Source organism: Gracilinanus agilis, chromosome 1 (genome assembly GCF_016433145.1).
Source record: "Gracilinanus agilis isolate LMUSP501 chromosome 1, AgileGrace, whole genome shotgun sequence".
Lineage (NCBI taxonomy): Eukaryota > Metazoa > Chordata > Mammalia > Didelphimorphia > Didelphidae > Gracilinanus > Gracilinanus agilis.
This window is the reverse complement of record NC_058130.1, coordinates 381,291,056-381,305,773: the sequence shown is the minus strand read 5'-3', so window position 1 is coordinate 381,305,773 and position 14,718 is coordinate 381,291,056. Positions and strand designations below refer to the sequence as shown.

Sequence of the window (14,718 nt, the reverse complement as noted above, 5' to 3'; positions counted from 1 at the left end):
TTAGATAGAAATGTGATAATGTTGGAGAAGCTGTGGAAAGATCAGTACACTAATTCACTGTTGATAGAGTTGTGAATTAACACACCCATTTTGGAAAGCAATTTTTTTAAAATGTGGCTAAAATGTCCATATACTCTGACCTAGAAATTCCACCAATAGGCATATATTCCAAGAAGGTCACTAATAAAAAGTTCCACATACAACAAACTAGTTATAGCAATACCTTTTGTGATAGCAAAGCCTTGCAAACAAAGTAGCTGTCTATCCTTTGAGGTATGACTGAACAAATTACAGTACATGAATGTAATAGAATTATTGTGTCATAAGAAATGACAAATATAATGAATATAGAGAAACTCAAAGACTTACATGAAATGAAACACAGTGAAGACAGAGTCAAGAAAAAAAGGATAGAATGACATCAATGATTAAATGCAATGAACCACCACTAATTTTTTTTAAAAATCCAAAATGAATGTTGCAAAATTAAAAGTTTAAACTTGGATCCAAAGAAAAGATATGAAAAGATATTAACCCTCTCTTTAAGTACACATTTCTTTGGTAAATAGGGGATGGGAAGGAGGGAGAAGTGTCTACAAGTATGGAACACTACAAATACCATCATACAGATTTTTTCAATGTTCCAATCAGAGTCCTTTTACTAGGATTGTCTTCTGAAAGAGGGTAATAGGAGAGGAAACTTATTAAAACAACTGATGTAAACTTAATAAATGTTTATGGATTGACTGAAAAAACAATGCAAATGTTTTAAAGAATCAATTTTCCTTCTGATAGAGCCTTAATTAGAGAGAATAACTTAAGATTCAAGGGAGTTAGAACCATGGAATTTAAAAAAAGTGGGGGAAATAAGCAAAAGGAGTAGATTTCTTTTGTTTGAAGACTTACTTTTTAAAAGTTTTTCTCTGTTCTCTTAAGATTTTTTTATCTTTTATTCTAGAAAAGAAAATTGAAACCCTCCAAAGCTCATTTTTCTGTTATTTCTCTAACATAGATTCTCCTTTTCACATGACTACTACAATCTTCAAAATAAAACTTCTCAAAAAAAATCCAATCACCTCCATTTTCATTAAGAGAATGATAGTCAAAATTAGTTACCTACAAATTGTACACTTACTTGGTATGCTACTTCATATAAACAGCCATCCTTTCCAGCCAAGAAAATTCTACCATTATCCGTGGAAGTTATTGTCAAAAGATAAGTATTGTCAGTGGGTAGTGAATACAGAGGATCTGGAAGTAACTGCATTCCACCAGACATGCTGTCATTAAGCACTCCAACACCTAGTATAAGTCAAGAAAAAATGAAATATTCCTTAATTCTAAGAGAAATATCCATTTTGCTTTTTTAAAAAAATATTTTAAATCATAAATTGCCATGAATAATGGATTTCCATAGAGGCAGACTTAAAAGTTTTGTAATTCATCATACTTAAAATGTGCTAGGCAAGATAATATTTTCGTGGTTTTGATTAAGAAATTGTTTAATGAATTATGTGATACTCAAGTAAAATACTCTTTAAAGATATATGGAAAAGTCTTCAAGCAAATGATGATTCATACAGCAGGATCATGTGCCAGGCAAATTTGGGAGAAGTTTGAAAAGGGTTAGTTGATGGGAACATAGAAGTACAATTCTGCTTTAAGTATAAACTATAGTAATTCAAAGAATTAGGCATTGAGTAATCTCAAATACACTTCTAAAATTTTTTCTTTCAAACAAGTGTCTGTATTTAGTTCATAAAATATTGCCTCTAATACAAGTATTAGGACAAGGCCTCACCACTAAATTCTGAACAAATTCTGATTCTGAACAAATCAGCATGTTTACATGTCAGGCAGCAAAGGCCAGGACCAACACAAACTTATGTGAAAAATGTTATACTCTTACCAATCAAATAGGTAATGAAATTAATACTGTCAAATAGCTTAGTTTCAAACTAAAAGATGAAACCATTCAAAACATTTTCACTTAAGACACAATAAATCTATATATACATACCTGGCTGAAAATTAGCATAGCTGAGTCCTAGAATCACTATATCTACAGGAGTAGCCAGAACCAGGAGGTGTCTTACATGAGGCTGAAAAATACCTTTCAAAAAGACAAATTAAGATAAAGAAATCTTTCTTAAGGAAGAACATCATGAGTTTATAAAATAAAAAATATTCTGCATATAGTAAATCTCATAATACCTGTCAACCTCTAGACCAATTAGTCTTTTATTACCAATATACATTATTTCTAATATATGTTACTTAGATCACAAATAAGCTTTCTTAGTTGAAAAGCTAACATTAAGAGAGAATCTTTGCAATGACATTCAGAATGGGAGTTGCACAGTAATTATAGCTCACAGATATATGGTATTTCCTGGTAATTTTTAAACAAACTATTTTTTAAACTAAATTCACTTGCCAGGTATCTGTAGGGAAAAGAGTTATTATAGAATAAACATACAGCATGATTTATCTTTAAAGATGACTTCCATTCCTAAAATATTGAATTCAGGTTTTGTTCTAATTCCTTATAGGTAACATGGTTATTTTAATGCTAATTCACAACTTCGACAGATGGAGAATGAGATAAAATTCTAATTAATTTATTATTGCCATTTGTTTCCAATCTTAGAGGTCTTTGAGGAGACAGGTTGAAAATTTTCAGATAAAATGGGGCTTTCTGAATTTCATTTAATAATCTCAAGATAAGGGACCACAAACCAAAACAACAATGTAGCCACTGGAAACAATAGTGCATTTAATAATTTTTTTTTAAATATCCTGGAGTATCATTATCAAGCAGAAATCTAAAATGCTTCCCCCTCCAATCAATATTAAATGTTAAATTTTTAGGTACCATAAAGAAGAAATTTAAAATATTTCACATAAAAATTTAAGAATTAATGTTTAAAGTTAAATTCATTTTCACACTTACAATGAAGTCATCTCAAATCTAAATTACTTTAATTTCAACTGGCATAATCTAAGAACAAGGACATAAAAGAAAATCCAGCTCTTTAAGTATTTACATAAGGATTCTAAATATTTGGTGTCTTAACACACATATTCCCTCTCTATCTGATCACTATATAATTTCTTACCAGCCTTTGGCTTCACAAGACCCACAGCAAGAATAGTTTCACTAAGTCCATCAAAGTAGGCAAGGTCCCCACTGCCAAGAGTTGAAAGAAAAGTTATACAAGCCTGAATAACAGAATTCTTTTAATATTCAATTATTTATTGAGTAAATCTTACTATTACTTTTACTTATTAAAAAAAATCAGAGTAATTGCTATATAGTAACAGGACAATTTTGTGGTACAGTTGGATAGAATGCCAGCTCTGGAGTCAGTGAGATTCATTTTTCTAATTTCAAGTCTGCCCTCAGACTTTTACTAGCTGTGTGACCCTGGGCAAGACACTTTTGTTTGCCACAATTTGCTCATCTATAAAATATACTGGAGAAGGAAATGTCAAACCTCTCCAGTATCTTTGACAAGAAAACCCCAAATGGATTCAATAAGAATTGGACAGGATTGAAAAGCAAACAAAACTGGTACAAGTCTGATAACGCTGTGCAGTAGTCAGCAGAATACAAGGTAAGCCCATGTCAATATTCATCCCAAAGATTAGCACTAGAATGAAAAAGAAGACCAACATATTCATCCAACTCCATAGCTAAACATTAAAGGACAAAAATGGACTGTGCTCAATCTACCAACAATGAAAGTGTGACATTCCAAGAAATCACTAATATACTACATAATATATTAAATTCATAATATTAAACAGGAAACACATCCTATCTGCTATACCTTACAGCAATTCTGTATTTCACTTATATTTTGTGTTTTGTTTGAATGTAATGTGTCTTTTCCATTTCTTCAAGGTGGAACTATACTCAAATTACCCTTTTTCAATGCAGTGTAGCAAAGCACTGGACTAGAAGTCAGGAGTCAAATATTCTAGTCATAGGTAAGCCACTAACAAAGTTGTATGATTCTGCTTCAATTTCCTTCATTTTAATGAGGGAATTGAAATATACCATTACTAAGTCCTTGGAAGACTTTTTAAGTTCTACCACCATACCAGAAAAAGGTAATCTCTACTTTTTAGTTACAATGTAATATGATGTTATAAGTGGATACTGCATTCTTGAGCCAAGATTTTGCTTTTTGTGCCTAAGAATGACACAAAAGCATTGATACAGTTAGGAACGGTTATAGTAACTTTAAATTGTAAAGATTTTAAAATTCTAAGATGGGCAAAAAGCTACTGTTCACATACTGACTAAACAAAAAGTCGCACTGTATGAGAAAATTTTATATAAGACATAAAAAGTAAAACTCTAGCTTACCACAAAATTTACATAATAATAAACAGAACCATCTTGTTTGTCTTAGAACTTAAAAGAGCTTTTGGGGAATGATCTGAATAGCTTGATCAGGATATAAAAAACAACTGTTGGAGGAAGTATGAACTGATGCCTGATTGCAAAACCAAACCAACTTTTTCAAAAGGAGCGTCACAACTTCGAAAACTGCAATCTACTATCTTGTAGGTGTTAGAATTCTTGGTGCTTAAAGTCAGAAGATCCTCATTTTTTCTTACATAATAAAAAAAATACATACCCATCTTCATAGTTCCACATAAATATGTCACTATCAATAGTAAGCCATGCCCTCCCAATTTCAGGGAAGACTCCCATCATACAGTTACACTGCATATCTGAAGTATTATAGATGTAAGGTTTTAACATTTTGATCTCATTCCATCACTGAATCTGTTTCAGAAGTCTTAAAAAGTTATTTAAATAAGTTATAATTTCTTCATAACCTATGGAGAGGAAATAACCTATGAAAATATCAGATGATTTTATCTTCAATTAAGAGTCATAATTTTTAAAGCAGAAAAATTCTTGGTAAACCTTTTCAATAAGCAATAAATGGAATATGTAATTTGGGATACTCAAACTCTTTAACTATCTAATAAAAAATGTCAATTAAAAATGTACCATACATATGGGACAGCTAGGAGACTCAATGGACTGAGAGCCAGGCCTGGAGATGGAAGGTCTTGGGTTCAAATCTGAACTCAAACACTTCCTAGCTGTGTGACACTAAGCAAGTCACTTTAAATCCTACTGCCTAAACCTGACTGATCTGCCCTAGAAACAATACAAAGTATTGATTCTAAGACAGAAGGTAAGGGTTATTTAAAAAAAATGTATCATGCATAATTTTAACACCAAAGCTTAATATAGGAAAAATTCAAGAAAAAAGACATATAACTCAGTCCTGATGAATGCAAATAATGAACCTCCTCAAAATTGTTACATTTATTTAATTTGTACTGTATATTTCCATTGGGCTATAACAAATGATCATATTTTAAGTAATAACAACCTTTAAAAATTAAAATACCAGGGGCAGCTGGGTGGCTTAGTGGATTGAAAGCCAGGCCTAGAGATGGAAGGTCCTACATTCAAATCTAGCCTCAGACACTGCCTAGCTGTGTGACCCTGGGCAAGTCACTTAACCCCCATTGCCCAGCCCTTACCCTCTTCAGCCTTGGAGTCAATTTGACTCCAAGACAGAAGGTAAGGGTTTGAAAAAAAATTTTTTTTAATATCTGTGATCACTTCAAGAAAGTTCATAGTTTACTGGGATAAAACTGTGTATGGCAGTTGGAAGTCATGCATAGATGTCAAATTCACAGAGATGGAACAGTTGAATAGACAACATCGAACTTGTAGTCAGAAAGGACTACAAGTCCAAACTACGTTACTAGCTATATAAAGTTCTTCAAGTTCTGAATTTCAGGATCCTTCTCTATAAAATGAAGAAGGTAATAAAAAGTGCTAAATAAAAGCATGAACTTATTAGCATGAACAAAATAAAATAATTTTTTTGTTCTCTACTAAAAGAAGATCACTTATACAAATGAATAGGACTGAGAAATGTGAAAATGAGATGCACTGCCTAATTCTGATGAAAAAAATGTCAAGCAATATAATTGTGTCAAATGTAAATTTAAAGAATCCAAATGGGCTAGAGTACAAGATACAGAAAACAGCAATAAAATGTTATTTTTAAGCATTTCAGGAAGAACTGAGACTGGAGATTTTAGAAGAAATTAATCTCCCCCCCCCCCAATTTTTATATGTATGCTCTATTCTTAGTTCATTTATATTTTCCCATTATTTGACTGATATTGTCGATATTTCAAAAAACTAATTCATTTCTCTTTAAATATCCAATTAAGTTTTAAGTTAAAATCATTTGTATAATGCTTTGAGCTCTTTATGAAGGGATATAAGTCATTAAAATATTCAATCATCTTACAAGAAATAACTGCAAGCCAAATGATGAATACACTTGTATTATACGAAAAACAATACAAGTGTACTCTACTTCTGAAAATTTAAATTTAGTAGATCCTCTAAACATATTCCTCAACCTCCTACCTAAGATATAGTTATCCTTCAGAAACCAAATAGATACCCCTGGTTCTGGCATTGAGAAAAAAAAAAAGGACTACTTGAAGAGGAGCATAAGAACAACTAAATTAGGGGGGGAGTTTTTGCATTATAAAATGATTCATGAGAGAATTCTTTTTTTTTTTTAAATCTTCCATCTTAGAATTGATACTAGATATTGGTTCCACGACAGAAGAGTGGTAAGGGATAGATAACTGGGGTTAAGTGACTTGTTCCAGATCATACAACTAGGGAGTGTCTTTAGGCCAAATTTGAACCCAGGACCTCCAAGCCTGACACTTTATCTACTGAATCATATAGCTGTCCCCTAGAGATTTCTTTAAACAGTGATCTCTCATAAATGTTACTTATACAATTTAAATTCTATAATATATAGTTATATATCATATAATAATTTGCAACATTTTAAATTTTTACAAAAATTTTCAGGAATACACCTTCTGCACGTGGCACAAAACACTGACTTTTGAGCATAACCAACACATTTCTACAACTAAACAGAAAAACAATTAATATAATCAAAATAACAAAGTTTTCAATCTATCATCACACACACACACACACACACACACACACACCCATAGGATACGGCCAAACTGTTCAACAAGCTCAGGAGGAAGAGGAACTCGTCGAATGGAGCTGATCTCTGGAAGATTGGGTACTGAGAGTAAACCAGGTCCTTGTAGTGGATAATCCATGTCTGATATGCCAGAAACTGTGGGGTTATCTACAAAATTGAAAATAATTTTGTTCAAAATGAGCAATATAAAGACTATGTGGGGCATTAAAGATTTTTTTTTAAATGATGGCCCCCAGTGTATTTTGGCACTTGATTAGAAGGGCTAGTGACCTAGAAGATTCCCCGTACTCTCCAAAAGATCCTAGCTTTTCAATCTCCTAAGAATTAATGAATTCAAATAATTGCTTTGAATCATAAGCCAATGATAGCAAATACGACACCTGTACCTAAAATTAGGACAATAAAAACGTCAGAAGCCTTTCCTGACAACACTCATTAGTTCCTTATGTTTATATTCTATAACTATTTTTGAAGTATCAAGTTTGGTTATATTTGCTAGCTACTTATATTATGTTTTTATTATCTCCCCAAGTTAATGATAAACTCTTCAATGGAAAGAACCATATGGTTTTTGGTACTTTGGGATTCTCAAACAAAATATATTACATAAGTAAAACTTTCTATTTTCTTTGATTAGCTTTATTTTTTCTCCTGGAGATACCTATGGAAATAGCTCAATAAAGCACAAGAGCAAAGAGATTAGAAGATAGAGGGAGAAGGTCTATAAGCACAAAAACACTAACAATAGAATACAATTGTGCTATAAGAAATGGTTTCTGAGCAAACTGGAAACACTTGTGTGAGATGATGCAGAGTGAAGTGAGCAGAACCAAGAGAACAATTATACAATTATAACAATATCATGAAGAAAGCAACTTTGAAAGACTTAAGAACTCTAATCAACAGAAGAAGATTCTAGGGAACTGATGATAAAGCATGCTACCAATCTTTTGAGAGAAAGGTGATGAACTGAGAGTATGGACTAAGATATATATTTTTTGGACATGGCTAAAAGGCCATTTTACTTTACTTGACTCTACTAATTTGATAAGGGAGCTTTTTGGGGTTTTTGTTTTGTTTTGTTTTTTGTAGAGGGAGAGAATTAGGAGTGTGGAATAATTATATTAATGTCAAAAAATGAGAAAAGACCATCGATTAAACATTTAAAAACTCAGGACAGAAGGTTATTCAGAAGGGGGTAAAGGAGGAGAGCAATGTTAAAAGAACATTAAATTTTAACATACACTTTGATTTGTTTTTTATCTTATTTTTTTAACCCTTACCTTCGGACAAAATCAATACTAAGTAACAGTTCTAAGTCAGAAGATGGATACGGGCAAGACAAATTAGGTTAGATTACTTGCCAAGGGTTACATAGCTAGAAAGTATCCAAAGCCAGATCTGAACCCAGGACCTCCTGTCTACAGGCCTGGCTTTCTATCCACTATGTCACTTAACTACTCCTTAATAAACACTTTAAAAATGTATTGTGGCATCACATAAAATCTTTTTTTTCTGTTCTTTTTTATTTGTAAATGCTCATATTTGTCCAATTGGTAGTAAAAATTTAAAAAAAAAATAAAATCCATTGGAAATGATACCCCTACAAAACATTTTTGCTGCCACCCATTAGGTTAATGATAATTTCCATACAAGCTACTTGGTAAATGCTGAATTACAACATATAAACTGCTTTATAGTTCTGGAATCCAAAATAATGGAAGAGAATCTACACAGGAGATAATTTTTTGTGGGAATATTGTACTAATTTTGCACTCATCAAGTCTAGAAATTTAAGTTTAAAACTTCCAAAAAAGGAAATAATAGAAATGGTACACCAGTATTAAAAGGAGTAAAGGTTTTAAATTCTTCTGCCATCTGGCTTACAAAGTGCATTATTGACATGAGGAAATTAGAGAGAACTGGACTAGAGCGCTCTCCTATAAGGTTGGTGCTGACTAGGAGAACAAAGTTTGAGATGAGAGGAAAGAGAAGTAATACTACCCAGGCAGCTAATGAATTACATATGCTCTTTAAATATCATTCTGAATTCTTGAATGGAACTACTTATATCGATCAGTTCAGATACTCAATACCTATCACCTAAATTAACGTAATAGGCTCTTAATTAGTCTCCTCTCTTCCAGTTTCTCCCTCTAGCATCAATCTATCCTCCACAAAACTGCCAAGATAATCTTCTAAAGCACAGATCTAATTAAGACACTTCCCTGTTAACTTTCAGCTAGGATAAAACATAAATCTTATTCCCCATTTTACAGTGTTTTTTTTCCCCCCAGTCAAATTGGACTTGCCATTTCACCCCTCTGTGAACTCCTACAAGTTATCATTCAAGCTGGGAATAGAGTCCCTTACCACTTCTTTTATCATCCTTCAATGCTTGGATCCTATCAGTTCCTTGAAGCCTTCCCACAACAGCTCAGTTTCTAGAGGTCTTCCCCTCCTCAAATTACTTTGTATTTTTTACTTTTCTGGTACAGTTACAGTTTCTCAGTAGAATATAATCTGATCCAAAGACTTTCATTTTTGTCTAGCATGGTACCCTGTATTTAGAAGGTACTTTATAAGCATTTGCTGGATTTGATCAGATTTATGCTTTAGAAAAGTAATTCTGGCAGAAATATAAGGACTAGCTTGTGAAATTTAAATGGAAGACTTTTTTTTTTTTTTGTTTAAACCTGTACCTTCCAGTTTAGGATCAATACTGTGTATTGGTTTCAAGGCAGAAGATTAGTAGGAGCTAAACAATGGAGATTAAGTGACAGGCACAGGGTCAAACTACTAGGAAGTATTCGAGGTAGGATTTGAACCCAGGACCTCCTCTCTAGACTTGGCTCTTAATCCTTTGAGCCACCAAGCCACATAGCTACTCCTTTTAAAGAAGCCTTTTAAAGATGTTATCACACAGAACATTAAATTTGAGATGGACTTCTGAGGTCATCTCTTGCAACCTGGGCCAGTTCAAGAATCTTCCCTCAAATGTAAAAACAGCAAAGAAGACGACTAGCTCTTCCCCCAAGCCATGTCATCTCGATATGTGCAAAAGATAGATTATGCCTTTCTTAACCTTTCTCTCCTTTCAAGGCTTAGCTAAGATGCTACTTCATCAGGGTTGCCTTCTTTGCTGTCTTCTCTAGATGAAATGTCCTCCCCCTGCTCGAATTTCCTTAGAGCAGTCTGCAGCATTCCCTACTTCGAATTTGCTGGTCTTCGTATCTATGCTTGCCACAAGCAAGTTCCCTGAGGGCTAGGCTTAGTCTTAGAAGTAGCAGCCCAGCCCAGGCAAGTGCTTTTATTTTATCACCCATAAAGAGCTTAATATTAAAAAGAATGTACATCCTAAGCTTGGAGGGGTAGGAACTGAAAGAGCTGGAAGCGGGAGAGGCCTAGGGCTGGGAGTCACGAAAGGAAGGCGAGCGAACGGATCTCACTTGGGGCCGGCACCATGAGGAGCTCCGACAGGTCGGGATAAAGGCGGTCATCCTGCACTTGGCGGTCGATGAGTCTCCCAGCGTTCTCCAGAGCCTCCTGCATGGCCGCGACGGCAGCAGGCGTGATCGCTGCGGGCGCCGGGGACATATGCGAGGATGGCATCGTCTGCGACCAGTTCGGCATAAGCGTGGCCGCCGTCACCACTGGAGAATGCCTGAAAAGAAAGAAAGAGGAAAAAAGAGAGAGACAGAAAGACAGAGAGAGACAGAGAGACAGAGACAGACAGAGAAAGAGAGACAGAGAGACAGAGAGAGAGAGAGAGACAAGCCTAAAAGAAATATACGGCCCAAAGGCGCCGGGCAAAAGCGCGCCGGGGCGCCAGGTAGTGACGCACTTCCGGTTACGTAGTCTCGCTTCTTAGAGCTTCCGTTACAGAAGGAGAGATAATTGGAAGAGATGGAAGCGGGAGAGGCCTAGGCCTGGGAGTCACGAAAGGAAGGCGAGCGAACGGATCTCACTTAGGGCCGGCGGGGAATGGGAGAGAGGCTCGATCCTGTATGAGTTAGGAAGAGGAAAGGGAAAGCGGGGAGGACAGAAGAGAGAAAGGAGGAGGAAGTTAGGAAAGGGAAAAGGAAAAGGGAAGGGGAAGGGAGGGGGAGAGGGAAAGGGAGCGGGTTAAGGGTAGGACCTCCGTAATCGTAGAGTCGATTGCAAAGTGAGCCTTGTTCCGGGTTACGCGCCGCGCCGGAGCCAAGGTTCGAGTCTGGGCTAGGTGGAGATCCCGGCTCCTTTCGAGTCCACTAGAGGGCGCCTAGAGTCAGGAAGGCCTGAGTGATCCTGGGTTTATCCTCTACCTGCTTCAGTTTTCTCACTGTAGAATAGAGATCTTTAAATAACAGCTCCTATTTCTCAGGGTAGTTGTAAAGATAAAATGAAATATTTGTAAGCACCTTGCAAATTTTAAAATTTACAATAAAATACATAAGGTGTATTTTATATACAATTTTCATAAGTATAAAAATACAACAGATAAGTTTTTCATGTAAAATTTATGTAAAAATAAAATTTTATAATAATGAAATTATAATTCCAGGCGAGTGAAGCTTTAGAGCGCTTCACTTCCAAATATTATCAATCAGGATTGTGGAAATGTACCAGCAGCTTTAACGAAGGGCCTGTTGACTATTAGCTAGGTAGACACTGTTGCTTGGAGCTGAGGATACCAAAACACAAAGCTAGAAGTGGTAGATACTTCTATCAAGATGTTTGTCTGTGGGGAAATGATATGAGTACAGATCAATTAACTATCTTTCCTAAAACTTCTTTTGTGCCCAGGCTAAGAAGAATGGAACAATTCCTGACTTCATGTCACTTACAATGTTATGGGGGAGTTTATATTCTATTGAATGAGAAAACTATTATACAAAATCAGTGGTGTAAGTTGGTGTGCGTGTGTTGAAGAATCAGGATGAATTTTCCTGTAGGAAACACCACCTGAGCTTTGAGGGGAATTAGGGAGCATATAGGGAGAAAGGAGTCCAAAGGAAATAGAAGATGGAATGTCATGTACAGGAAACAGTAATACTGAACTATAGGGTGTAGTGAAGAGGAATAATGCGAAGTAAGCATAGAAGAGTTGGCTAAAGTAAAGTAGTAAAGGGTTTTATATGTTAAACATAGTTACTGGTCTCTTTCTTTTCACTTCATTGTTCTTTTACCCAGGTATTAGTTATGTAGTTCCATTAATTTTTATTCTTTGCTTCAAAGGCCCTTTATTAAATATAATATTTATTGCATTATGGTAAAAGGTGCATTTAATATTTCTACTTTTCTTCATTTGTTTGTGGAAAAAATACATTTTTTGCCAATTCACAGCAGAGAAATAAACATACTCCTTTCTAATTCTATTTAATATTCTCCAGATCTAGCATATATCTACTCAATTCTTTTAACTTCTTTGTTGTGTGTGGGTTTTTTTTTAGTCCTTACCTTCTGTCTTAGAAGAGATACTTAGTATTAGTTCCAAGGCAGAAGAGTGGTAAGGACTGAGCAGTTGTGGTTAAGTAACTTGCCACACAACTAGGAAATAGCTGAGTCCAGATTTGAACCCAGAACTTCCCATTTCCAGAACTGGCTCTCTATCCACCGAACCATATATCTGCCTGTTGCTTATTTTTTGTTTGATCTAGACCTGAGAAGAGTGAACTTTGAGATTCTCCACTATTATAGTTTTTATCATTTATTTCACATAACTCATTTACCTTTTCCTTTAAGAATTTAGATGCTATGCCATTTGGTATATGTATATTTAGTATTGATATTATCTATGGTATCTTTTGGCAAATATAGTTTTCTAAACTTGAAACTCCCCACCCACCCACCCGCAACAGCTAATAAAGAGATTCAATCTTTCTTTTAACTTTTTGGCTACCAACAAGAGTACATCTCACAGAGTTCATTATGAGGCTCTTCTACATTGTGATTTGCCATGTGACACAGTCTGAATGGAGACTACAGTGATGTTATATTGGAATCTGCCATGCTGGAAGAACTGAAAGCTCTTTTACTTATACCCTTGTCATACACTGATGCCATTGAATGCCAAAAATCAACTACTGTAGTGGCAAGATACTAGAGCCATAATGTGAACCTATGGTATGGGTGCTAAAAGTCGCATGCAGAGCCCTCTCTGTAGGGATGCCTGCAGTTACCCACTAGAGTTCATTATTAGAAAGCCAGAGGGACTCAGAGTGGGAACTGTTCCCCTCTCCCTCTCTATGCACTTAAGGACATTCCTCATTTTCCCCAGCCTTTCTGCCCAGCAGCCTAGTGGGAGGAAGCATTTCCTCCCTCCTCTGTTTGGGGTAAGAAGGGGAGGGGAGGAGCTAGGGAAATAAGGGGTAGGATAAGGCACTTAGTCTGGGGGTGGGGTGGGACCTAGCACTCCATCTCTAAAAGGTCATCACTGGACTAGAGAATGTGACAGAAAAACTCCTTGAGTATTGGATATAGATATCTAAGTGGACAGTGATTGATTATACCTTTTTTGAGAAGTAATTATTAGCCTGCTCCTGAGCCCTAACTGATATAGAGAGATTGAGAGAGGACATTTCAGTTACATTGAGACTCAAAATCCCCATTCTTCAATGGGTCTTGCCCAATACCAAATTGCTTAAGCCTAGGAGGGCTCAAGACATATCAGTTATCAAACGGAAATGGTACGTTCAAAGTTAAAGAAAGCTCAAAATCAGAAGAGTGAATAAGCTGCATGAATTAGTGACTGACCAACCTACTAGAGGAGATGTGCCTGAAACAATCTGTTGCCCACATCCTTAGCTACCAGGAGATCTCATCAGGCTTGGAGGGAATAGAGCCCTGCTTTACTGATAGAACCTCTTGCATCAAAAATGGAGCACAATAGTATCGAGATATCTGAAGTTAAGGTTTATATCACTCATGCCAGCAGTCCAATGGGCAGAGCTATGAATAGTGCTCATGTAGGTCAGGGCTATAAGCTCTAGGGCCTCTAAGAAAGGGGTTCATAATAGTTTCCTCCCCATCAGTTATACTGCTTTTGAATTTCTCTGTCCTCCTTGCCTTCCTTCCCTAGGAAACTTACTGTTAGGTAGTCTCATTATCATTCTGCAAGATTGAATCCACTGAGGCTTAGAGTCAGGAAGACCTGGGTTCAAATTCAGCCTCAGACACTTCCTAGATATGTGACCTTGGGTAAGTCACTTAATCTCTGATTGCCTGACAAAAGGATCCACTGAAGAAGGAAATGTCAAATTACTCCATTCTCTTTGCTAAGGAAACCTCATGGATAGCTACGTTGATGAGGTTACAAAGAATTGGATGTGACTGAACAATAAAAACTCATCAATACCCTCTATTCCTCATTATACCCTCTAGCTGGACTAAATGTTGCAAGCTGCAAACTCTGCAGTTAGGCTTTGCAGGGCTAATATGCACCCTTTTGCACTGCACTGGACAGCATGGTCATAAATCCCAGGGCCTCTATTTAAGAAAGGGGATTAGCACAGTATTCTCCCTATTTCCCAAGAGCTGTGCTACTTTTGAACTTCACTATTATGTCCTTGCACTGGGTTCTTTCACTCCCTTCATCATTCCTACCCCTTTGGCTTCCTTTTGTGTGTTATCTTCTTCCATT

General features: G+C 35.8%; 1 protein-coding gene across 2 annotated transcripts in view; it reads right to left on the bottom strand.

The window, feature by feature from the left end:
• Positions 1-10,735, bottom strand: part of NUP155 (nucleoporin 155) — a 70,868-nt gene extending 60,133 nt beyond the window's left edge. For both annotated transcript variants that reach the window (XM_044664306.1, XM_044664315.1), the window contains exons 1-6: positions 10,547-10,735; positions 7,107-7,244; positions 4,650-4,746; positions 3,120-3,190; positions 2,021-2,113; positions 1,136-1,302 (exon numbers count right to left, since the gene is read on the bottom strand). In XM_044664306.1, the coding sequence (XP_044520241.1) occupies positions 1,136-1,302; positions 2,021-2,113; positions 3,120-3,190; positions 4,650-4,746; positions 7,107-7,244; positions 10,547-10,730 (750 nt within the window). In that variant the 5' untranslated portion in view covers positions 10,731-10,735. The remainder of the gene's footprint in view (positions 1-1,135; positions 1,303-2,020; positions 2,114-3,119; positions 3,191-4,649; positions 4,747-7,106; positions 7,245-10,546) is intronic.
• Positions 10,736-14,718: the final 3,983 nt, after the last annotated feature.